The sequence below is a fragment of the Malaclemys terrapin genome, chromosome 2 (assembly GCF_027887155.1).
Source record: "Malaclemys terrapin pileata isolate rMalTer1 chromosome 2, rMalTer1.hap1, whole genome shotgun sequence".
NCBI classification, from domain to species: Eukaryota; Metazoa; Chordata; order Testudines; family Emydidae; genus Malaclemys; species Malaclemys terrapin.
Window position 1 is genome coordinate 220,889,335 of NC_071506.1, and position 25,155 is coordinate 220,914,489.

The following is a 25,155-nucleotide window of genomic DNA, read 5'->3' on the forward strand; positions in this document are numbered from 1 at the left end:
TTATAAGGCTTTATATTGAAGAGCTTGATAAATGGCAAAACATAAATAAAACTCCATTGAAAAGGGAGAGAATTATATGTGCTCCGTTTATGGTAAACCAGATTTAACAGATGCAAGGCAAGGTTGTGAAAATAGCCAGTGTCAAAACAGTGCAGAATTGAACTAGTTTAGTGTTCAGTTAGCAATGTCTGCTATCAGTACAGTACTCCATTTCAAAAGCATACATTCCTTCCTACAGAAAAAATGCAGATTCCTTAGTTGAAATTAATTAGCATTCAGAAACCAGATAGCATGTTTTTGGGTATTCATGAGATCTCTGTTTGAAAAAATGTTTTTAACTTGTAGAAATGTGTTGCAACACACAGATGGGAAGAAAAAAAATCTCTTTAGCAAGCACTGTGTGTAAAAGGAATATTACATTTTGCACGCTCCTGATTACCCTATATAAACAGTTTTTGACATCTGTCTTTATAGTTTGCGAGGAGAGGAAGACTTTGCTAAAAGAACCATTTTTATACAGCAGTCACCATTTCAGTCTTGCTTTACCTGTATTATGAAAGCAGATGGTCTGCATGTCTTTTGAATATTTATAACTATCAAAAACAATCTCTTGCTATTCACCCTTAGGCTTATGAGATGTCAGGACTGTTCTGGTTGAAAAAAAAATCATCTTGGGTGTTTACAGAAAGAGGATTACATTAAGCTGAAATGACTATACATTTTCCAGTTTAATATTTGTCCATCAGCTGTTTAATCGTATTTAGATAATTGTGTAAATAAGTTGTTGCAGCCCTTGCCCCCTCCACTGATAGAGCTTGAAAGCTTTAAACACCGATGAGCCAGTTTCATAAATGCTTCTCTCTCTCTCTCTCTCTCTCTCTCTCCCTCTCCTTCAGTTAAACAATTAGAAAGGCCTAAATAAGTTTTGGTTATGATACCACTTTGAGGAGGAAATTTCATACCAAAAAATCCTTAATATCTAGCTCAGAGTCCTGTAAGGGAACTGTTGTCTCTGGTACCCTCTGCTAAGTGTGTTAGCATGTATTTGTTCTGTGCAAATACTGCATCCCAAATAACCTTTGATGAGGTTGTTTTCTGTGCTTCAGTCTTGTTATGTAAGAGTAATTTTAAGGTTATTATTGGGGAAGTTTTGGGATTGTGGGGCTTAAGTGTTTTTGACTGGAAGCTGAGCAATCACTGATAACAGATTTTGCTGTGGTTGGTTGATTTGGCAGGAAAGCATGAGCAGTTTTGGTTTGGATGATTGAATTAACCTGATTAACATTGTTTTTGTTGTTTTGCAAAAAGGACAACAATACATTTTTAGTCATAACTGACCAGTTTTTTACCTGGTTGGTAAGCAGTCTTACAGGAAACAGTGAAGGAATTCTTCCCAGAAAGTACCTACAGTGGCAGCTGAAATGACCAGACAGAATCAAACATAAAATTCTTTCTGTTGCCTAGTGAAACACATCATATATTGGCATCTAACATAATAATGTAAAAGGTGACTGACACTGGCATCTTTTTAAGCAATGGACATATAAACAATTTACTTTCTAAAGAGTGCTTGAAACTTCTTGAAGAACACCTCATGCCTATTTATCATATCTATGATATTTAACCTTTTGCCGGTGATGAGATTCAGGTTTTAAAACTACATTCTAAGGAAACCTAAGCTGAACTTGAGAACCAATTCTAGCCCTATTCCACCACAATTATGGAAGACCTAATTGTAAACAGTGTATCTGGCTGAAAAAGAAAGCTTGGGCTGCGACAGATGGTATCCTGCCAGAGTACTGGGGTTTCTGTCAAGGTGGCACCATTTCAGATCAGATCTTCATCAGACTCTCAAAACAGAACTGCAAGTACTGTACATGTAGGGCGTGTGTGTGGTATATTTGTGTGTGTGTGTGAGAGACTTTGGATCCTAAAGCAACTTGATCCGAAGGATAAGGTTGTGGGAGGTTCTCTAAGATTTTGAGATCTATGGCCAACTTATACAGTTTATCAATTTTCTTTCACAGAAAGTGTGAAAGCTGTGGCCAGATCATGGGTGAGTACTGTGATGCATTTGAATATGTCTGAGATTTATTCAGGCTGCACGTTGTGCTAGCTCATCTTCCCTGTTCTTGGGCAGCATCTACAGCTGTAGCCTGTACATAGAGGGTATATCTGGATAAGGAATTTAAATGGTACAGTCATGGACCATGAGACAATCGAGTTTAACACTTGTGGACTGTTTGATCACGGAGGAATAAAAGACACCAAGAAAGAGTTTGAGGGCTTTTTGCATGTAGTGTAGCCTGTGGTTGAGAGAGAGTAACCTCAGTATGCCTAAGATCAAGATTCTGGTTTCCTCAAGAATGTTGGGAATATCTTCCAAGACCGAGAGAGATACCATGAGCTTCTGAAAACAATGGTACAGGCAGATCAAGAATAGAAACGGTGAAGAAAAGATCTGGTGAAGGTACTTGGTGGATTACCAAGATATGAACATTTTACTAGACTTGTAAAACTGTTGCCTTAAGTGAATTAGCAAATGAAACACAGTAGTTTGCATGTTTGTGTGAAATATTCTTGAAGAGTCCACTGTTAAAGAGGGACTTTCAGACTGGGAATACTTCAGGTACAACTACATTGTTTGTGTCTTTCACTGTTTCCCATGCCAAACTTGCTAATTCTTAGATATGTGGGGTGAAATTGTGGTCCCACTGAAGTCAGTGGGAGTTTTACCGTTAACCTCAAAGGGACCAGGATTTTACCCATGTTGTTTACCCAGGAGTTTTGACTCAGCCTATCAGTTCCTTCTGTTTGGTCCTACAGTGAAGTCACAGTGCTGAACTGATGATATCCTATTTCTTTGGTAACAGACTGTGATGTCATTAAACACAGGATTATAACTTGAAGTTGAATGACATTTAAGTGGAGATGAGGATAGCAAATTTTAGGCAGACATCTTAAATAATAGCAGGAGGCAACAAAGTATTATTAAATTTATTGTATCATAGCAAAAAAAGAGATGATCAGAGGTGAGCCAGATTTTCAAAAATTAAAAGCTAAATTTCACCTGCAAAATATGCAGGTGTACACACAAATGGTTAATTGTGTGGACAAAGTGGGCTGTGCAGTTGCCGATGTTTGCATGTACAGAGGCAGGTTTTACATGCACAATAACCTGTTCGTTTATTCAAATGTATTGCGGATGCTACTCATGGTTTTTTTTTTGTTTTTGTTTTTTATGTTGTCATGTGCACCAGCTGTCCCCATGGGGAGTAGCCAGATCTGTAAGGGAACCTAAAGCCACAATTTTATTAGTATCAGACATCAATGATCTTGTCATTGTACTGGAAATAGAAATTGGATTCAGTTAAGCTTAGTTTAAGATGATTCAGGCTGTAGATAGTGATCTGTCAAGATTTCCTTATACTGTTCAATAGATTTCTAGTTCATTTGAAAAATACTGGATTAATGTAAAGGAATAGTTAGCACTTAAAGATTATATATCTTTAGTGGTTTATGAAAAAAATGTGAAGATGACTATAAGGTAGTAATTGTCTGATATGTTCATTACAGGACTTCTATAGTAGGGTTTCCATATTTTGCCTTATTAACATGTCAGCATAACTGTTTTGGGATCTAAGAAATTCACATATTACTGAACAGCATGTTATAAAATGAATGCTTATAATGGACTCCAGTAGAATCAATAATCAAGATAACACTGTGTTAGATCAGGAATAGTTTGTAATAGACAGACTTAGAGGAATATTTACTGCCTTTGTCCCCAAACTGGCTTTGCTAGTGATTATTACAATTCATATAACAAAGGCCCCATGCTGTACATTGATTTCACCATAGCACAAATATAATGAAATGTTATATGCAGGCTAGCAAAGGAAACTTAATAATCAGGGCTTTGTCTTCTAGAGAGTCATTGTGTTCTAAATATGCTGGACAATTCCTTTAGTTATGCTAATAGTAGTTATTTTCCGCATTAAATACTATTGAAATTCATCAGTCTATTGGAATTGCATTCAGTGATTTTTTTTGTTGTTGTTGTTGATCACACATCCTATCACAAAAATATATTGCCTATATTGAGTGTAATTTTTAACTTGCAACAGTGCATTAGTGTGCAAAACAATCTTTATTGATTTGTGAGACAGCACTTTATTGAAAGGTTTTATAAATGGTTAATTTGGTTAAAAATTGGCACCTCTTTCTATCTAACCAACTTGTTTCTAAAGATATCCTTAAATTTAATAATTTTAAAATGTCTTATTCTTTAGTATATTTTATGATTAATCTGCAGTCTTAGAATTAAGCACTTAATAGCACAGTACCTAGAGTTGAAGCTGACAATGAGAGAGTTTCTCAAAGTTGTTCCCTAGGAACAGTTTAAGTTTGGTTAAGAAGAGTGCATCCACTCTTGTGCGGCATTGTTTAAATCACTCTTCTGCAGCCCAGAAGACCTCATTCTAAATTAAATTTCCCCCCGTGATTCTCTGGGTTCTGGGCTGCATACAGGTGACATGAAGGGAATGGACATATCCTTAGCCCTGTTGTGTGACCTAGGATGGGTCAATTTCAGTTGAAAGCAGAAGTAGTACTAATAAATGACACTTTCTGAATTTAGGATTTTAATTCTTTATCTAGTGAAACAACACCTCATCTCTAGTGGTCTAAGATTCTGAGAGTTGATTACTTTATTCTTTTCTCAGTGGATTTGGTTTTTGTTCTCATTTACAATGTATTTAGTATTTGATTTTAAGCTTGATTAATGGATTTAAAGAAATTGAAGCTCTGGGCAAAAGGATTAAAAGTGTAGTATGATGCTCAGACCCTAAAAATATTATGGTTTCAACAATTGAAATAATTTCTGTTTCTCAATTTGTGCTGCTATGTGTTACAGATGATTTTTCCCCCCCTTTTCATGCAGAGTATGATTTCTTCCATTGTGAACAGCACTTACTATGCAAATGTCTCAGCAGCAAAATGTCAGGAATTTGGAAGGTGGTATAAACATTTCAAGAAGGCAAAAGATATGATGGGTAAGCAAAAAAGTTGCAGTGGTGGTGGCTATATACCATTACACGTGTCAAGGTCTGTCACAGTCCTATAAGAAGGTAGAGCTCTTCAAGATAAATGTAGTATGCTTTTTTTTATGAGGGCGCAGGGAGTATGCATATAATGAGAGAATTAATTTCAATAAATATTTGTTATTAAACCAGCCAAACTGACTTGGCTTGTCTGACATGCGGGAAATTGGAATAAGATATAAAGTTGTCATTTTGTAAATCTGAGGCCTACCACGGCCTAGAATAATTTTTTTTTAAAGCTTTATTTAGAACCGTGAAAGATTGTGAATTTGTGGATTTTTTTTCTAAAATAGTACATTTTATATTTTTAAAGAAACAAGTCTGTAGCTACTGTAACAAATTCTAGTCTGGTCTCCATCACTCTCCTCCTAAAGAAGCTTATGAATTAACAAATGAACTGTATCTTGCTGTAACTTCTGGGGACTTCTGTAACTTCAGTCCATTATGACAAGGGCTTTGTTATAGCTATTGGGACAAATTTTTGCTGATTACAGTAAGGCTATAGTGTGCATGTATATTATAGGATTATAATAAATTAGTTGGTGAGGTATATTAATTCTTTAATGTGTTTTTATAAATGTCTTTCACGGTTTGTTTTTTAAATCAATTAATATAAATTTGGGCATTTTACATCCACTTCTACATAATAATTTTCAAACTGTTTTTGGAATGAAGAAAATGGAGTCTAATTTGGTTTGAATTTTGAGCATATTCTAGCTTTTAGTATTTAAAGCAAAACCATTCATCTACCAAAACGGGTTCCTTGCCTTTTATAGCTTAAGGCAGTAATGAAGACAATGCATCACTTTTGTGGTAATTGCTTGAATTACTGTTCCAAGTGAATGGCACACTTGGGTTGATCTCTGCTTTCAGTTAGTGAAAACAGAAGGCTGCTTTCCTTAAACTTGTTTGCAACTTCTGTGTAATGTTAACTTCAGCAATGTCAGATTTTTCTGTAAGTTTAAAATCTAAAGCTGTTTGCTCCTCTGAGATCTGTGTTAAGGCTTGAGCCAAAGCCCACTGAGATCCGTGGAAATACTTATACTGATGTTAGTGGGCCTGATCCTTGTGCCAATCTCCCCACTGCACAGAAGGGAGTTTGGCCATCTCCACAGAGTATGCAAGCCAGGGGTAATGGGTATCCCATTACCTGAAGTGGTAATACAGCCACAAAGTCCACACTACATCTCCTCAAAAATCCTAGTAGCTGATGAAACTAGAGAGGGGCTCCATGATGACAGGAAGCTGTGAGTCCTCACCAGAGTTTGGAGGCATGGGGCCTCTTTGTAGAAGAACCTGTCTTTCCTCTGCCCTTGACAGGACAGTGTGAGGGGATTCTGTGTGAGGGAATCCATGGACAGATTTCTTCCTACAGACTCCCCTCTGGCAGGAGGATGATCTGCTGAATAATTGTTAATGAGGAACATTGTAGATATGTTTTTCTCCCTTCTCATAAACTGGGATTTGTTTCTTACACTGATATTTTTATATTGCCAGTAAATGAAACACATTTGAACAAAGAGCTATTCCAAATAAATCTGGTTTAAAGGAGCCCTGTCAGATCAAAGTTGGCCAAAAGTTTGATGGGGGAGGGGAGCCTCTTAATAAAACCTAAAGGAGTATTAATCTAACCTGGACTGTTCCAGCACTAAATATGTGCTCTGCTCAACTATAAGGGAGTCTAAATTGTCCACAGAGGCGCTAGAAGTTAAAATAAAAGGTGTGATTAGTCAGAGGGAGTGTCTGGGGAAGGTGCCAGAAAAAAAAAAAAAAGTTTAGCTGTGCTTCAAGCCACTGAAACAATGATGCATGGGAGGCTATAAGATAAAGCAGCCTGTCCTCCTTCCCTACCCCAGTCTCTCTCACATCCAGATCCTTGAGCTTGGCTGAAGAGTAGTTCAAGAGTAAGCAAGGTAAAGGTTGCCTTTGTCCACTCCTGGTCCTGCACGCCAATACGGTCCAACAGCAAAATTTAACATAAATTATTCTAGTTTCTAACAGGTGATAGGATTGATACAGCAACGAGGAATTAGCAGGGTACAGGGATGTCTAGTGTGTATGCCCTTCTCCATCCCATCTGGGAACTGTAGATATAGTAGGGAAGGTTCTGCAGGAGTTAAAGTTCATGGGTGCAACACAAGCAGCCAGTGGGTCTATATGCCAGAGTGAGGTTGCTCCCCAGTAACAGCCACTACTAGGCTTTGCATGTCTGCACCCAGAGTTGTGCACACTCATGCTTACTGAGGGGCCTCCCTGAATCCCTGTAGAGCTGGGTAGCACTGCTCAGCATTCCCTCTTCTGTGCTCCAGCTCTTTGCTTTGTCTAGTTTTTGCTTCCTGATTTTGGGCCCTTGGTTATTGACAGTGCATTAGACCAGGGGTGGGGAACCTTTTTTTCCTATCATGGGCCATTGAGCCCCAGAAAAAAATCAATTGCAGGCCACACACAAGTAAAAAGCAACTTAATTGACAGGTTTTTTTAGAGCGAGAAATATAAAATGTTCAACTCAACCGCCCCGGGGGGCCGGGCACAAAGGCTCAGGGCTTCCCACTGCGGCGGGATGAGCCGGATGAAATTAAGCAACTGGCCGCATCCAGCCCGCAGGCCATAGGTTCCCCCACCCCCTCCTGCTTTAGACCCGTATGACTGTGCAAACTTACTGCAAACATGGCTTTTGTTGTTGTTTTTTAATTTAAATAAATAAATGGAGATATCCTATCTCCTAGAGCTGGAAGGGACCCTGAAAGGTAATCAAAAGCCCAGTCCCCTGCCTTCACTAGGCAGGACCAAGTACTGATTTTGCCCCAGATCCCTAAGTGGCCCCCTCAAGGATTGAACTCACAACCCTGGGTTTAGCAGGCCAATACTCAAACCACTGAGCTATCCCATTTGGTGGCTGCTGCATTCCCCTTGTCCTTACCTTCAGGAAAGACTCCTCCCTTGCCATACTTAGACCAGATGAGACAGGTTTTTACTGAATCCCTACTAGCCCATCCTAGGTCCTACTGTCTGTATGTGCCGTGTGTGTGTGTGTGTGTTCGTTCTTCTTTTTAATGCACTGTACCATCCTTGGAAGGCCAGAAATGTAAGATTACACAGGAATGGTGTTGCTATGAAACTTCTTATGGGATTTACAATACAGTAAGCCAGAATCTAAATTAAGCGGCCTTCTTCTAAAGAGTGTTTTACTATTTTCAATTCATCTGTACTGGTATTTTGTCTAACTAAATGTTTCTTTTCCATTCTAGTTGAAATGGATAGTCTTTCTGAACTATCCCAACAAGGTGCCAACCATGTCAACTTTGGTCAGCAACCAGTCCCAGGGAACACAGCTGAACAGCCTCCATCCCCTGTTCAGCTTTCTCATAGCAGTCAGCCATCCGTTCGGACCCCACTCCCAAACCTGCACCCTGGACTTGTATCAACTCCTATTAGCCCTCAGTTGGTAAATCAGCAGCTGGTTATGGCCCAGTTGCTGAACCAGCAGTATGCAGTGAACAGACTTCTAGCCCAGCAGTCCTTAAACCAACAGTACTTGAACCACCCTCCTCCTGTCAGTAGATCCATGAACAAGCCGTTGGAGCCGCAGGTCTCAACCAACACAGAGGTGTCTTCCGAAATCTACCAGTGGGTGCGTGATGAATTGAAACGAGCAGGAATTTCACAGGCAGTATTTGCACGGGTGGCTTTTAACAGAACTCAGGTCAGACTTTTGTTTTTGTTTTTAATGCAAGAATCTGTTCTTTTCAGTATTTGCCACAATTTCCATCTCTCACCTTATTCATTTCCTCCCCACTTTCCTCCTATGAAGGAGCCATCAGTACTGGCTTGTGCTAGTACATCTGTGTCTAAGTTGACATGGTAGATAAACCTTAAGTTATCCACAGTCAGGGCCGGCTCTAGCTTTTTTGCCGCCCCAAGTAGCGAAGCGGAAGGGGAAAAAAAAAAGGTAAAGCCGCGATCGGCAGCACTTCGGCGGCAGCACTTCGGCAGCAGCTCTTGCAGGTCCTTCACTCCAAGAGGGACGAGGGACTCGTCGCCAAAGACCAGGACGTGCCGCCCCTTTCCATTGGCCACCCCAAGCACCTGCTTCATTCGCTGGTGCCTGGAGCCGGCCCTGTCCACGGTGTGTGGAAATTCTCACCGTTCTTAAACAGCTTTAATTGTTCCTCTCTCGTTCTAGTTGCTATTCTTGGATGTGTAGTAATTTCCAAAAGGAGAGAAACCTAGCGGCTCTACCCAGAGCCAAGTTCAAAGCCACTCACCAAATCCCTTTCTATGTTGTAAAGATGCAGCTGTGCAATTAACGCTGTCTCTGTCTCGCATCATGTGTATGTGTATGCTGAACAAACTAACCGCAACACAGCGCAGACTGTGCTGCTCCATATCCCGAATGTATTCTCACTCTGTTTTATCATTAGCTATACTTAGCCTCCAAAGCACCCAACTGGCTGTTACTATTTTCTTTTCCTGCTAAGATTTGTTCTGTGACTACTACCAAAATTTTAAACACACCTCGACTAAAAGATATAATTTTTTTATTATATATCAATTTGGCTTTTTGATCTCCCACTCTTTCCAGATGTCTACTTTTTAAAATTAAATTTCATATTAAAACATTTTTCTGAGTACCAGTGTACAGACCAAAGTGTATACTGCAGCTGTCAAATGCAGTAAAACCTTTAGCTCTAGCAAAGCTGCTACAACACTAATGTGTTAGCTTTTGACACTTGATTTAGAAGCTAATGCTGCTATAACTTATTCTTCTATAGGATTTTAACTTAATGGCATGCCACATGAAATGTAATGAAGACACACTATGAAAGAAATGCCAATATACCTAATAAGCATAAGAAAAAATAAAAAAGTATAATTTTTTAACTTAAGGTAAAATGATCCTTAATATTAAGTATGAAAAAAATGGCTTGGAATTATGAAAATTTAAAACTTAGTGGGAAGGTATCTGACCAGTGTGTAATTTAACAATTATGCTCTGAGTAAAGTACATTTCTTAAAACTTTTTTTTGATTTAACTTTCCTTCTTGTATAATTTAAGAAGGAAAAAGACATTACACTTTAAATTCACTAATACTAGGTTTATATCAATGCACTATTTCCCTTCGTTATGAATTAGGAAAATGAACTCCTTTAGCTGAGATAAAATATAGCTTCTGTGTTGTATGTTGTGATTTCTGTATAAAGTTGTAGTTTTTCTTAAACATGAATCCTTAGATCCTTACCAGTGGTTGAGGTTTTTAGGATTGGGTTTTTACACTTTATTTCAGTGGTACTAGTGTATCTGAGTAGGATCAGGCTATGTCAGTTGAGATGTGTGAATAAATATACATGTGTGGGTTTTGGTTGTGCTTTTACTTAACACACTTGCAGTATTTAACATTTCTGATTATTGGCACTATTTCCTATTGAAATAAATAATAGCTTCCAGTTATGATGGCCTAGGGCTGCCATCTTGCCTACAAGTAAAGCTGAGCAAATAATTCAGAGAATAATTTATTTAGTAGATTTTGCCTCTGTTTGAATCGTGCATGAGCAGCTTGAGACCTCCACCCCTCAAAAATAGTTTTTGTTTCCAAAATTTGCTAATTAATTTTTTCACACAGTTTTTAGTCTGTAGATTGTATACGAATGCATTCTTAGTATTTGATATTTGAAATTCAAGTTGGAATTGGTTAATCTTGATTGAACACCTATCTCATATAGTACCGTATATTTCTATTTTGTGATTGGATTTGTGTAATCTTAGAATTAGATTCCAGTGCAAATACTCTCTCAAATTAGGAATTTGTTTGTTTAAAATTTACTGTTTCCAGGAATATTGTTACCAATAAACTCATTAGGATATACTCAAAAATGGTCCAAAATGGGAGATAACACCATCAAGGTGAACTTGTTTTAAAAAGTCAAATGAAGAGATGGAATCTCTTTATCTCTCCCCCCCCCCCCCCCAAACAAACAGTGAACAAACAGTAGTTGCCCTTGGAATCTTACAAATTGCCTTCGCTAATTAATTAAATACTTGCCTTTACATTACCTGTGTATTTACAATATTCATGGTATTGGATATGGAAAAGGTAGAGAACAAGATAGAAATAATGCAGATGCTGAGGGAACCTTAGACCCCAATCTTGCAGAGAGATATGCAAGCCTTACCTTGTGCCCCTGCAAAGCCCAATTGAAGTCAATGGTGCTTCACACATACACACTGTTTGCAAGATTGGGGCCTTAGCTAGTTATCTTGGGTAAAACAGACAAGTTTAAGGGTCGCTGCTGCATTTAATGTCTACATTGTATATATAAACCCATATTTTATAGATAAGCATATTTATTTTTAATCAGTGTATTCAGAATATATCTCCTTTAACCAGATTTAGGGGAAGAACTTTGATGCATTACATCTTTCAGCGGTTATTTCTGAATACAATGTATGTACAATACAATATAGTACACTGTACATGTAATATTTATTTTTATTTTTCAATAGTGCAAAGTGAAAATGTTTATTTAAATCCAGCTACTAAATTGAGTTAAAAACTAACCCGGGCTTAACTGTGACATGTTTAAAAACTGTCATAGGTATATTTGAGCCTCTCTCTGAAACAGTCCAGGCACCATATTATGCCATCAGTTTTTTAAGCAGAAGACTTCACCGGAATCGGTTAAACTGTGTAAAAACTAATGGTCTGATATGGCCCCAGATGAGAGAAGAGACTTGATTTTCAGTATAGAAGTTAAAGAAGGAAATGACTTCTACACTGAGAGCAATGCAGCATAGGTCTGGCGTTCAAGATGGGCGTCAGTTTTGGTTAAATGTGCTGGTGTAAATGTCAGCGCTCCTCTTCTTACAGACTTTAACTCTGTCAGTATTACATTGTGATACTGATATAAATATGCTTTAGGAAAAAAGAAATTCTTAATTACTTCAATGGTTGGTCAACACTTGGCTCCATTTTTCTGGGGATTTTTTTTTTTTTTTTTTTTTTTTTTTTTTTCAGGAAAAAATTCTTCTTAGATTAGAACTGCTTGTGCTAGGTCCTAGTCCATAGGAGAGAGGAATTTGGTAAAATTACATCTGCTAGGGTGGTGGGTTTTTTTTTTTTTTTTTTAAACTATCTGAATGTTATTTTATGACAGTGTTGGGGGGTTTTTACATACAGAAATTGACAAGATGCTTTTAATTTTCTCTTGGATAATCAAATACAACTTCTTTTTCAAACTTCAAAGTTGGTACATATGTAGTTCTCAGTTAGGAATACATGTCTGGCCAAGTGTAAAAAGAAAATAGTTGAGAAATCTATAACTGAGTGAAAATTAGCATACTTTGCATATGCAGTACATCATTTGCCTTCCTGATTTAAAGTACCTTAGGCGAGTGGAACAACCCGCCCCTCCACCCCGGTCTGTGCTGAACATTCCCAGTTGTCCTGTAAGGTGGGCTTCAGTGCACAGTGAGTCTAAGGTTCTAGTGACTGCATTGCTAGGAACCCCTGTGAAGGGAATGTGAAAAAGAAGCAGTTGCCATTCCAACCCAGTGGCTGAGAGAGAGGTAGATTACATCGCTTTAGCCCCTCTTTGTAGTGCCCCATGCTAAATTCATTTAGCCAAGATTTGTGTGAATTTCACCCCAAGTGTGGCTATCCAGATATATGCACATGGATAGCTGCACTAAAATAAACCAAGCTATGTTTCAGTTACCAGCTGTAAATGAATGAATAGATTGTATTCAGACTTTTTTTTCATCTAAATTCAGTGCATCATGCAGATAACACATATGTATAGTGAGAACACCCCATTGAAATACATAGGCTGATTCCAATCCCTCACTGGGCACAGATGAGGAGGGTGAGATGAAGAGGAGCCAGCCAGTTGTGGTTCCCTGAACCTTGCAGGGGTGGAGTAGTTTAGAGAAGTCTCAGGTCTATAACAGTCATAAGGGGCTGCCCACTAGCTAGGGGTTGCTGAAGTGCACTTTGGCCATACCCTTTTTGTTGGGGACAAGGAGAAGGAATGGCATAGGGTAGCTGCACAGGCGTTACACCATGTCTGCTTTTTCCTTTTCAAAAGTGTGTCCACCCAGAGCCACTCACAAGTAGTAAATATGAAGAGTAGTGCACAATCATTTCAATAGTCTTATTTAAAAAACATTGCAAAAAATGCAGTACGTTTGCAATGCCACACACACACAAGTTGGTCAAGTCAAAGGTTAGGTTCCCATAAACAAGCCTGACACATTTCGCTTTAAGGCATACGTTGAACCATGTATATAGTACAGCAATCAGTACTATGTACGTTTCAAGCAAGGAGCTATTAGTCATGGTTATGGTTCAAACCATAACTTTGGATTTCCTTTTTGTTTACACTTTATCATAACATATGTTGCATAAACTCTGGTTTTGTTGTACCAAGGTGACTGCAAAACACATTGTTCTCCCCTACCAAAGCTCTTTGCCTAAAGATTTGCTGCTTTTGCTGTGTCTGAATGTAGATTTTTTCCTGAACAGAAAGTGACACTTTTTTGATTTCTGAACATATCTGAATGTTTTTGATGGATACCCTCTCTTCCTCCCCACCATTCAACCCATGTATATTTTGTTTAAAATATCGGCTTTTATTGTGCCATTCATTCGTTCGTCTTTTAGTTTTTAAATGGTAGAGTACAACCAAAAATATGTGAAAGCTTCTGGATATTTAAGACGATGCACATACTAATTCTGGGCAATTACTGTTTTAAAGGAAGAACATTTGGGTGCAGTAAAGTGCAGACTATCATTTTAAAACAAAATCTGAAGTTTACACTGATCACCTTGCGAGGCTTTTTTTTTCTTTTTTCATTTTGTCTTTGGCACACTTTATTTTCCAGTAAAATGAAGAATGAAGATGGATTATTCAAAATTGATAACAGTAATGGACCATCATGTAATGTTTTATTGAATTTGAGTTCTGTAAATTATGTGGTGGAGGGAAATTTGCCTGCTTAAGTATAACCGAAATTGCCACTGTGTTCATATAATTCTTCATAGTGTAATTTAAGAAAAAGCACACTATCCATATCACTATTGAATAAAAGGTAAAAAGGTGCTATTACACTATCATGACAGCTCTCCTCTTGCTACTAAGCGACATAGATAAATGTGTCTGCTTATAACTTACTTGGCAGGAATCCAAACTTGTGGGTGGAGCTTGCAAATAATCTTCCACCTGGACATGTGATTTAAACACAATGTAATGGAGACAGATAGCACTCAAGGATATTCTACATATTTTGGGGAGGTTTCAGCAAATCACATTTTTCTTCTGGGAGCTTTGAAGTTCCATAAGGCTGATAAAATCTATTTGAATCAGTGATTACGTTCAAAGAGGAGACAAACTGGGGGCCAGACAGGCAATGTTTTTGTTCATATTGGCAGACACTTTCATTTATCTCCCATTTTAAAGAATTCATAATTAGCTTTTGAAAGCACTGATAATATTTATTGAACATTTTTGTGCAATTACTAATGAATTATACTTGCGATGACTTGTAAACTTTTCTTTAAAATGAGGCTTGGTGGTGTCTTAAAATTCATCTCCACTAAAGGAGGGGAAATGGGACTTTCAGGCTGACAAATTGAAGCTGCACATGCAAAACTGCATTTAGTCTTCATGCAGCCTGAAGTATAATATCAGGAGAGCACACACTACAAATTGTATCTTGGCAAATCACTTTAAATCTGGTTATAAGTGGATGGTAAATCTGTCAGTGTCAGTATTAGACAGGGTGCTAGGTTTGATGTACGGAATGCTCATTGGGATTTACCTGTTTATATTTTGTCATACAATTTTTTAGCTGAATTTTAGTGCTCAGAAAAGTGAAGGACTAGCAGTACCAGCTAAAGCAACGTATTGCAGGCAGATATTGCTATAGTACTTCCCAATTCTGTTAATGCACCTTGTGCAGTCACCTGTATTCATGTGTGTACTGGAACTTTCGCTCTCAATTCATTAGAATTCCTACTCATGTCAACTCAGTGTTTTCACAGCTTATGGTGAAGGCCAGGTATACATTTACAACTTTTGTGAATATAATAATGTTGATTTGGGGGGGTGTTTTTTTAATTACATTTCTAACCAACAAAAGCCCTAGAGTTTATACCAGCTTATAGTTTATTTCGTTCAAGGAACTAGTGTAAGTTATACCAGCAAAAGCATTCTTTTTTTGCCATTTTAAGTTGTCTGTATTGGGAAAGTGCGCTGATTATAGCTAGACCGAGAAACCTTTCCTAAATCTAAAATTTGCTGTTTTGTCATCCATATCTCTTCATTAGTTCATCTTCTCCAGTCAAATGACCCCTTGTTGATAGTGGTTGTCAGCAGTGGGCTCTCTTCCTGCCCCCCGGCTAATTAACTGGTGTTATAAATGCATTGCTTTTTATCCTGTGTATACTCCTTTCAGCACTGCTACAAAAAGCACATATGAGATCATATTCCAGCACATCTCAAATACACTTTCTATAACTGTTCTGAAAATGGCTTTGTCTTCCCTACAAATAGCAGTTAAACCTTTCTGAACAATTATTGGAAAATTAGAGGGACCCATTGCTAACTAGCATTCTTAGCACTGGGTCATATTTCTAGCATCCAGAGATCTAGTAAATAGGTAGACAAGTATGATTATTGAAAATTATTGCCAAAAGTAAGTGTGTTTTGACTCCGAACATTTTTTTTAAAAAGACTAATTTCCAACCCTCCCCATAACACCTCTGCCTGTAACTCAACTATTCTATACTGGTTCACTTCTTGAGTAGAAACTACCAAATTGTGCACCGGATCATCACTACTTGCAAGAAAGCCCACAGGAGAGGTGGGGTAGGGATGAAGAAAATTCCATGAAGTTTGTCCTCCAAATTATTCCTTGGGGTTTGGGCTTTAGGTGTGGGTTTGCATTTGCTTCTTCCCCCCCACCCCACCAGATAATTAAGGGTTTGGCTAATCCTTCTTGTGAATAATGGAGGATGCAAGCAAGGGTCAGGCAACTATAAAGGCGCACAGACATTCTCTGCACCAACCTCTGTTTCTACACACCCTCTTTTCCCACCCCATCCCAAACCACACATTTTGTCAGTGTAATTTTTCAAATATCACTTATTTTCAAAATGCTGCTTGAGTTTCTAGAAATTTCTGTTTTCCATTACTACCGATTGAACTGATGCTTCTCTGCAGTCTTTGTCTACCCGGCATGAGAACTACACAATCTAGTGCTGCTGTTCTATGTGGATTTCATTTATTCTTAACTTCTTGCAATTGTCTGACTGTGAAAGATTTCATGGCAAGTTAAGCCAGTAAAAGGAAGTAGACCAATTAGGCAGATTCAGTTTATGTTGTATGTAAAGCAGATGCTTAATAAAATTAAGAATACAATTGAGGCTCTCTTCTCCACTACCTACATTGTCATTAATATATTCCTATGCGGTGTGAATGCCTTTGACTGTTCATGTTCTAAACATAGTGGAAAAGAAAAAGGAATGATTAGCAAAGGATTTGCAGAGCACATTTTACAAAAGATTGCACAGCCTAACTCTTCAGCATTCTTTTTTGCTACAGGGCTTGCTCTCAGAAATCCTCCGAAAGGAAGAGGACCCCAAAACCGCCTCACAGTCTTTACTGGTAAACCTTCGGGCTATGCAGAACTTCTTGCAGCTGCCAGAAGCCGAACGAGATCGAATTTACCAGGACGAAAGAGAAAGGAGCTTGAATGCAGCCTCTGCTATGGGCCCTGCACCTCTAATAAGCACACCGCCTAGCCGTCCTCCACAAGTAAACTACTTTCTCAGTCTTTCAGATCTGCTCCTTGTGCCTTCTTAAGGTCCCACTGACAACCTCTATTTTAAAAAAAGAAAAAAGCTTTTCAATACAATTATGTTAAAATCCTAGTCAAATCATTAACTTCAGTGCACCCCAAAAATTAAGTTTAGGAAAAATATAATAAACTCTATTATTTGTTAAAAATCTTTACTTCACATCACAGCAGAAATAGTATATTTTCCTCTAACTTTAAAGTAATTTAATGTTAGTAATATATTCATAGCTAAAGAGTAACTTTTGTGGTACCAGTTATGAATCATGGATTTGATTTGGTCCATTTCTTTTGTAACTATTGGTCTGCATTAAATGTAACCGCTTAAATAGGTACTATGAAGATTTAGGGCCCAGTTCTGGTCCTACTGACTTCAGTGGGAGTTGGAGCAGGAGCAGACCCAGGGTTCCTGTTCTACCACTGAGCAGGTAGTATTGCCTCATTAAGAACCTGATCAGAGGTCCTTAATACAGAGATGGGTTCAAGTAGCTGAAAAATGGGGAGGAATTTCCTCAAAACATTCCTGAAATTTTCTCTTCACATCAACATTTTTACATTTTCCAATTATTTTTACCACTGTGAACCTTTATGTCCACATGGAGTCCCTTCAGTGACTCCCAGGTAGGCATAAGTGTCTTCCCCCATGAATCTTTTTGAAAGATTGGGGCCCTAGGGCAACATCCTTAAGTCTTTACTCAATGAAACAGCTGCTCACTTCTCTGAAATCCAGTGGGACCACTTGCTCAAATAAGTATTCCTCATGTGAGGATCTGTCAGACTGGACAACGGAGACCTAATTTTGAATTTTCAGCAACTGTCAAATGGAATCAATGGTAGTTTTGGGGAGTACAGGAGTGGGCCATAGGAATGCGCTGGTTTCTCTGCAAAAGAAAAACAGTCTTTGTGTTGAAATATTATTAAGAAATATTGCATGTATGCTGAAATGTTCTATTTTGCTCTAGCTCAAAGTTGTACCACTGCTAGAATAGCCCCACACACAAAAATGTGCACTACTATACAAATACCTCTGGGAAACATATGATACATACACCAAAATAATTGTATTGAATAGGGCTTTGGGTCCTGGGAATTCTGTTTGAGTAGATGACTATTGAAGGGTAATAATACTGATCAGGATCATACACACACTGATTGCTATGTGCTGTACACATTTTGAGTATAGTACATTTAATGAAGACTATTTTTGTAAAAACTTTAGCTAATGAATACTAAAAATCCTGATTAATAACAAATTATTTATAGAAAAGGATGGAGCGGAGGTAGCTTCTGATCTGCTGTAATACATTGCATGAGAGAGGGAAATTTCTGTACCAGAACGGAACAGACTGTGCTAATGGTCTATTTTTGTTGTCATTAATGAAGTTTAGTCTGTGAAGGTCCCTATAGATACCATTAAAGATAAAGGATGAGGGTCACTATTTACGTAGTAATGTTTTAGTGGAAGAATAGTTAAATACAGATAACTGTTAAAATAACAGCTGAGTTCGGTTTAATATCCCTGCCTGCCCCCCAGAAGCCAAGTAATTCAGAGTTAAGGCAGGCTCTCCATTCTTAACCTATCCCCTTAAACCAAGGTCATGCGACACTATGTCTCCAGTGGTCTTGGACCATTTGGTGATCTAAGAAATCAGGTTAACTGCAATACTGACAGGCACAATGTTAAGTCAAAGAAAGGGTCAGCCTTAACTCTGAATTTGCTTTCTGATTTAAACTCACATAAGCAACCTAATGCATTCTAAAGAAGTTTTTTTTACATTTGTTTTTCTTTCAAAAAGTTTATATATAATTCTGTGAAGACAACACGTACTATTAATCACCAAGTTATTCTTATAACCATATTCAGTATCTATCTATGCTGAGTAAGTTACTGAGTATACTAACATGTTATGTGTATCATTGATTCCCATTGAAAAAGTTGTTTTAAATCAGCCAGTTCAAAGTAGAAGTAGCACACTTTTTTTTTTTTTCTTTAAACTAAGTAAGGCTGCTCCCCTAGATGAATATTTGTGTCCTGTAAAACTAATCAGAAGACAGTTTCCTAAATGCAGTATTTTTCTTTGTTGTACTACAAAATATGCTAGGATTTTACCTGAGAGAGAGATGTGGTCTAGTGATCAAGATAGAAATGTCTGAGTTGTGATTCTGGGTGCTACTAACTCCCTCTTGGGTAACTTTCATTCTCTGCCTCAGTTTGCCATATGGGGATGTCCTGAATCCTAACTTCAAAAAATGAAGTGTCCTAAATAATCAGTACGTATTTTTCCTGTTTGTTAGTTACACTGGAAAACAGTAAAAATCCTATACATTGTAGGGGAAATAATTCATAGTAGTATAAATGCTGGAATTATGATGCCTCTATTAGATGGATCATAGCAGTGATCTCAATATTTATCATAAGAATTTTTGTCCAGTTTTTATTTGTCACTAAATAAAACCCAATAAAATTAATATCTTACATATTGATAGGAAGTTATAGTCTAGCAAAATGAAGTTCACTATATAACGACAGTTAATATTTTGCTCATTCACCAATGTACATCTTGGATTATTATTTAAAGACAAAACGGACCAATTAGCCTGACAACATACTTACACAACAGCAAACATATTTTGATACTAAATTTTAAGACCAGTAAAATTTGAAACAATTAAGACATGAAACCATGAAATGGGGAGCTAATATGCCACACAGGAAGGTTTATTTTGCAATTGAAAGTTTATCTGTTTGGGACGGATGTGAAAATAAACATCCTGAAAAGGATCTCCTGTGTTGCCAACTGGCAGCCAGACAGTAGAGCAGACTTAACCATTAGTGTCCAGGTTCATTGGGTGTGTGAGTCGTTCACAAAATTGCATGCAAAAATCCAGTCGGGACCCTGGTGTTCTAATGGTAACGCAGCAGGTCACCAAGTGCAAACCCTGATTCCTGAGCTAGGAAGAGCTGTGCTGAGTTTCTCACTCATACAGCATGCTCACGAGTTACTACTGAGCTAATGTATCTGGATTGTTTCTACCTCTTCCTTGAAAACCTGTAAGGAGCTCTTCTGCCCGTTACCCCTGCTCTTCCTCCTCCAATAAATAACCTCCCCCAATACTCAACATCAGACTCTTACAGATTACCTAGGGCTTAAGTTGGGTCAAAAGCTACAGATGCTATCTGCCATGTAGGCTGACTGAACCAAAAGAGGCAAAGCACGTGTAAGAGCTTGCACTGGGGTTGTTCAACTTGCCACATCCTGGGATGGAAGCTTATGCAGGTGGTGATATTAATTAATATTCTCCTACAACAGTGGGACTTACTAGGGGCCACTGAGAGTGCGACCCCCTTGGACAAAGTGCTGTACATACACATAAGAGGGTCTTTGTCCAAGGGAGATGACTTGCTCAAGTTCACAGAAGAGATCGCTGGCAGAGCAGGGAATAGAACCTAGGTCTCCTGAGTCCCAGTCCAGTGGCCTGTCCACAGCACCATATTGATTCACAAAAAATAAAATGCTCCTCAAATGAGCTCCCTTGCTCTACTACTCATTTTCAGACCTGTCCATCACACATTCCCTGGTCCTAAGGGCATGTCTTCACTAGCAACATTAAAGTGCTACTGCGGCAGCTTTTTAACATGGCTGTGTAGGAGCGGCACAGCTCTGCGAGAGTGCTTTCCCAGCGCTATTAAAAAAAACAAAACACCACCTTCATGAGGGGAGTAGCTACCAGCGCTGTAGCATTGTCTATACTGTCACGTTACAGCGCTGAAACTTGCAGCGCTCAGGGGAGTGTTTTTTCACGCCCCTGAGTGAGAAAGTTGCAGCACTGTAAAGTGGCAGTGGGAGAAACAACCATGCACCATCTCAGATGTGGGGGATGGGCAATTCTAACCCAAGCCTAAGGGATAAGCATCTAATAAGAAATAAGTTGCCTGGAAATGGGGGCATGGAGGGGTGGCAACAACACACCCATTGATAATTATTTTCAGTGGATATGCTTCATTCACTGCTGATCAGCTAGGGAGGAACTCCCCATCCTGATCAGTGTCATGTTGTGTAGGGGCATGTTCCTTCCTTGGACTGGAGCTTCTTGAGTGGCTACCTCATTCTCGTTCCCTAGTGCCCCTAAAAGAACGATCTCTAGGATTCAGGACCTTTTTGCTACCTCTTACAGGCTGTTTTCCAAACCAGAGCTGAGAAAGTGGGAGCATGATAATTTCAGGCCAGAGTCCCTATACATTTCTACCCCAGCTGACTGTCATGTGTCTATATGCCTGGCTGTTCTGAGCTGCAGGTTTTCCTTCGCAGAATGTTTGTTTGAGCCACCCTGCAGTCATTAGACAGTAGGTACTTCCCTCTCAAAACATAATAATCTCTGTCGCTGCAGGGAGCCCAGAAAGCCCAAAAAACCTCCAGTCAGTCAGGTGGGATCCTTTTTGGCCAGACACTGCCCTCCCATCAGCATATGTGAAACTGAGCATGTGCAGATGAAGTGCAAAGTATAATCTACAAGGCCAGCATTTTCAAAAGTGCCCTCAATGTTTTGGGTGCTTAGCTTGAGAAACCTTTGTATTTAATTTTTTTTTTCCCCAAACATGATGAACACTCCCAGCTCCTATGGATTTCAGCTGAAGTTATGATTCTTTCATACTTGTGAAAATCAGGCCAAAAGCTCTCAACTTGAGCACCAAAAATTGAAGGCCACTCTTGTTTGTAGTATTGGTGTAGCTGTTTTGGTCTCAGGAAAAGAGAGGTGGGGAGCTAATTTTTTTGTTTTATTTTATTGGAACAATTTCTTTTGTTGAAAGAAACAAGCTTTCCAGATTCACAGAGCTCTTCACGTCTGGAGAAGGAAAACTGTGTTCAAGCTAAATACAAGGTGGGATAGATTAAGCATAAGGGGTTCACATGTTGTAGGAGACAATTTAAAAAGGGGGGCAGTTAACACCTCTGCAGTGGTAAGACAATGATGAGTTAGTAGGCAGCAGGGTATGTTACAAGTTGTTGCAATGGGCCATAAAACCAGTGTCTCTATTAAATCCATGGTGTTTAGTGTCAGCAGAGTTGTGAATTTAATTTCCCAGGCTTGCATCAAATGGCCCAATAACAACTATGGGGTGAAACCAGACAATCACTATGCTCTTTAATGAACTCACCAAAAAAAAAAAAGACTAAGACACTCTGTGACCGGTTAAGGAACACTTTTCACAAAGTGATCACTCAATATCTGACCTCTTCCAGTCCTTGTCCTCAAAGAAAACCTGCATGACACCTTCAAAAGACCAGCCTAAGAACTTAAATTCACAACTCTACTGCACATTATAAACCATGGACTTAACAGGGACACTGGGTTTATGGCCCGCTACAGCAACTTGTGACACACTCTGCTGCCTACTAGCCATCTATTGTTTTACACTTAACAATCTGTCCCACCTCGTATTTACCTTGAACACTCTGGTTTCCTTCTCCAGACTGAAGAAGAGCTCTGTGAGGCGCGAAAGCTTGTCTCTTCCACCAGCAGAAGTTGGTCCAATAAAAGATATTATCTTACCCTCTTTGTCTATCTGAGCCCACTCTTTAAACTTGAAAGGCTGAACAGGACACAGTTTTTCTGGTTGTAAGAGAAAGGTGGACCTGAATTTCAGATCCACTTCCATTAACTTCAGTGCATCCTGTGGGCGCTAAGCATGCCAGAAAAAATCAGGCCACATTTAACGATCAGTGAAACTTACACTTTTTGACCCATCTTTAAATAAAAAACGATCTATCTGATTTACATTGATAATCTTTGTGCCAAGTTTCATTTTTATTAAAATCAAAATGGACAAAATATTAAATGAAACCCTCTACCCCTACGAAAACTACCATGGAGGAGAATTAATGGAAACACTGACACTTAACTATAACTCTGCTTCCAGGCGCCACTATAATAATGATGTAGTAAACCTTGTCCTGATAAAAGCAGTTCTGAAAGCAACTGCATTTATTATACCTCCTGTGCTATTTCCAGAGCAGATCTGAAAAGTAGTTTGTTTTGCCTGGAATGAACTACTTCATGAATTTTAATGTACGATGTAATATTAAAAGCTAAACCAGGATTAAAGAAGTTTTTTTTTCCCTCTAAGCGAAAACAGTACTTATGAGAATGTGTTATAAAAGATTTTTGTTTTGATTTTTTTCCGGGCGGGAGGGGAGATTCCATATTTGTGAAAACCTGTTCAGATTGGTTACTCCATCACCACCTTGTGCTTTGTTTAGGAAAAGTGAATGATTCCAGAACTTCTCATGACTGTAATCAATCTCATGTGATGAGATATGTATCTGGGCAGACTAGCTGGGAAGGATGACGTTTTTTTCCAAATATTTTTGAAATGACTAATGTGGGGGGGAGAAGGAGGCTAGTCTTGTGATATTAAACATTATGGTAAAATATTTTTCACCCTCATCAAGTGTAAGCATAATTTGGTTACCATTTAAAAATGATTAGCTGATATTTAGTGACATTAAATTGATCTTGATTTTTTTTTTTAAGTGGAAGTTGTGGATAGTTTATAGAGGCTTATTCCAAACTCTTCCCCTTACCCAACATATCACATATTCCCCCCAGAATGAAAATGGTTGTGCCTTGAGTTCAGGTCCAACTCCAGCACAAAGCTTATCTCAAAAAAGAGCTGAATCTAATGAAACCTTTCTTTTCTGAATAGATTTATAGAATGTCACACTTTAAGATTAGACTAGAAGGTTGCTATATACATTATGAAATAATTTTTCTATATGAATATCCTCCAGAAGGTTAATTGACAGTGTTACTTAGTATTCATCAGACCAGAGCAGACCAATGGTCCATCTAATCCAGTCATAGTCTGCACCTGATGTTTCAAGAGAAGTTTTTAGGGAGGCAGGAGAACATTTGCACTTGACCAATTATGCAAGTTTGGAGGGGTGAGGGTTCTTGGGGGGATAAAATTTCTCTCAAGCCCCAAAGATCGATCATTTTATACCCAGAAGTGTAGGGTTTGCTTTCTCCTGACATTAATTTGGGCTAATATAATATTTTAGTTGTCTGTCAATGAATCAAGTGCTGAATAATAGAGAATAAAGTCCACTGAAGTCAATGGAAGTCTTTCCATTGACTTCAGTGGGCTTTGGAGCAGGTCCATAGTCAGTATTGTACTGCACCAACATAAAGATAGGCACAGTCTATCTGTTAGCATTAGGGTTTTCAATAGCTCCTATCACTGTAGTATTAAGCATTAATTCATGTATCCATCTACATGCTATATTTCCCTCAGGCTTTGCTGGGGGTTCTTTTGTGGCAGTACACTCCACTGATTGAGCAGTGGCTGCAGTAGTATCCTAAAGCACCAATGCACTATGTAGCCACCTTTAGAGGTGGGGGTGGCAGCCATCCAGCACGCTGCAGAACAGCAGAAATTGTGACCAAGGCCACAGGGACAAACTGGTCCTCATACAAAACATGCCATGGAAGCTTTAATGTCCATGCAGAGTAGGCAGGACATCTTTATTTTATCCCACTACCACTCCCATGAATTTTTGCGTGCCTCAGAAGTATGAAGACAACTCTGACAAGATTTTAACTGACGGTCCCAGGAAATCCCAGTATTTCAGTGTAGATGCTTAGACTACAAAGCCATCCACTTTTAGCTTTCTGGTCTCAAAGTTCAATCTGATTTTTGCATGAGTTGTGAGAGCTGCTTACAATAATGCATTTAATATGATCACAGTTGTAGATAGCCTTTCAGTACATTTCAAAATTATAAAGGTTAGAGAGTCCATAGTGTGCACATAACTACTGCATGCTACTCCAAACATACCTGTGCTCTTTCCACCCAGTCCAAGTTCAGTGGGAATGTCTTCCAGGGAGAACAAGGCATGAGTTTTCTCATGATGCAGTGTGAAGCATAAAACGTTCACGCTATTGCTTACGCTGCCCTTTGCCAGGCATCTCAGATGTTTCTTAGCAGTTATTAGCACAGCCTGATCAGCAGTTGCTTTAAAGTCAATAGGTGAAAATCATCACTGTATGCGAGGTCAACACAAGCTTGGTGTCCCACTTAACATCTCAGTCTATCATCCTTTAGTTGCAAGTTAAATTCTAATTATAAAAATGTGCACAATATACTGTAAAGGGGTGGCTGGGATCGGGGGGTTGTTGCATTTTTAGCATATTTTCTTTTTT

At 38.6% G+C, this 25,155-nt stretch overlaps 1 protein-coding gene across 9 annotated transcripts in view; it reads left to right on the forward strand.

The window, feature by feature from the left end:
- Positions 1-25,155, forward strand: part of SATB1 (SATB homeobox 1) — a 104,603-nt gene that overhangs the window by 45,928 nt on the left and 33,520 nt on the right. For all 9 annotated transcript variants that reach the window (XM_054020002.1, XM_054020008.1, XM_054020001.1 and 6 more), the window contains 3 exons: positions 4,943-5,054; positions 8,351-8,805; positions 16,701-16,913. In XM_054020002.1, coding sequence (XP_053875977.1) covers positions 4,943-5,054; positions 8,351-8,805; positions 16,701-16,913 — 780 coding nt within the window. The remainder of the gene's footprint in view (positions 1-4,942; positions 5,055-8,350; positions 8,806-16,700; positions 16,914-25,155) is intronic.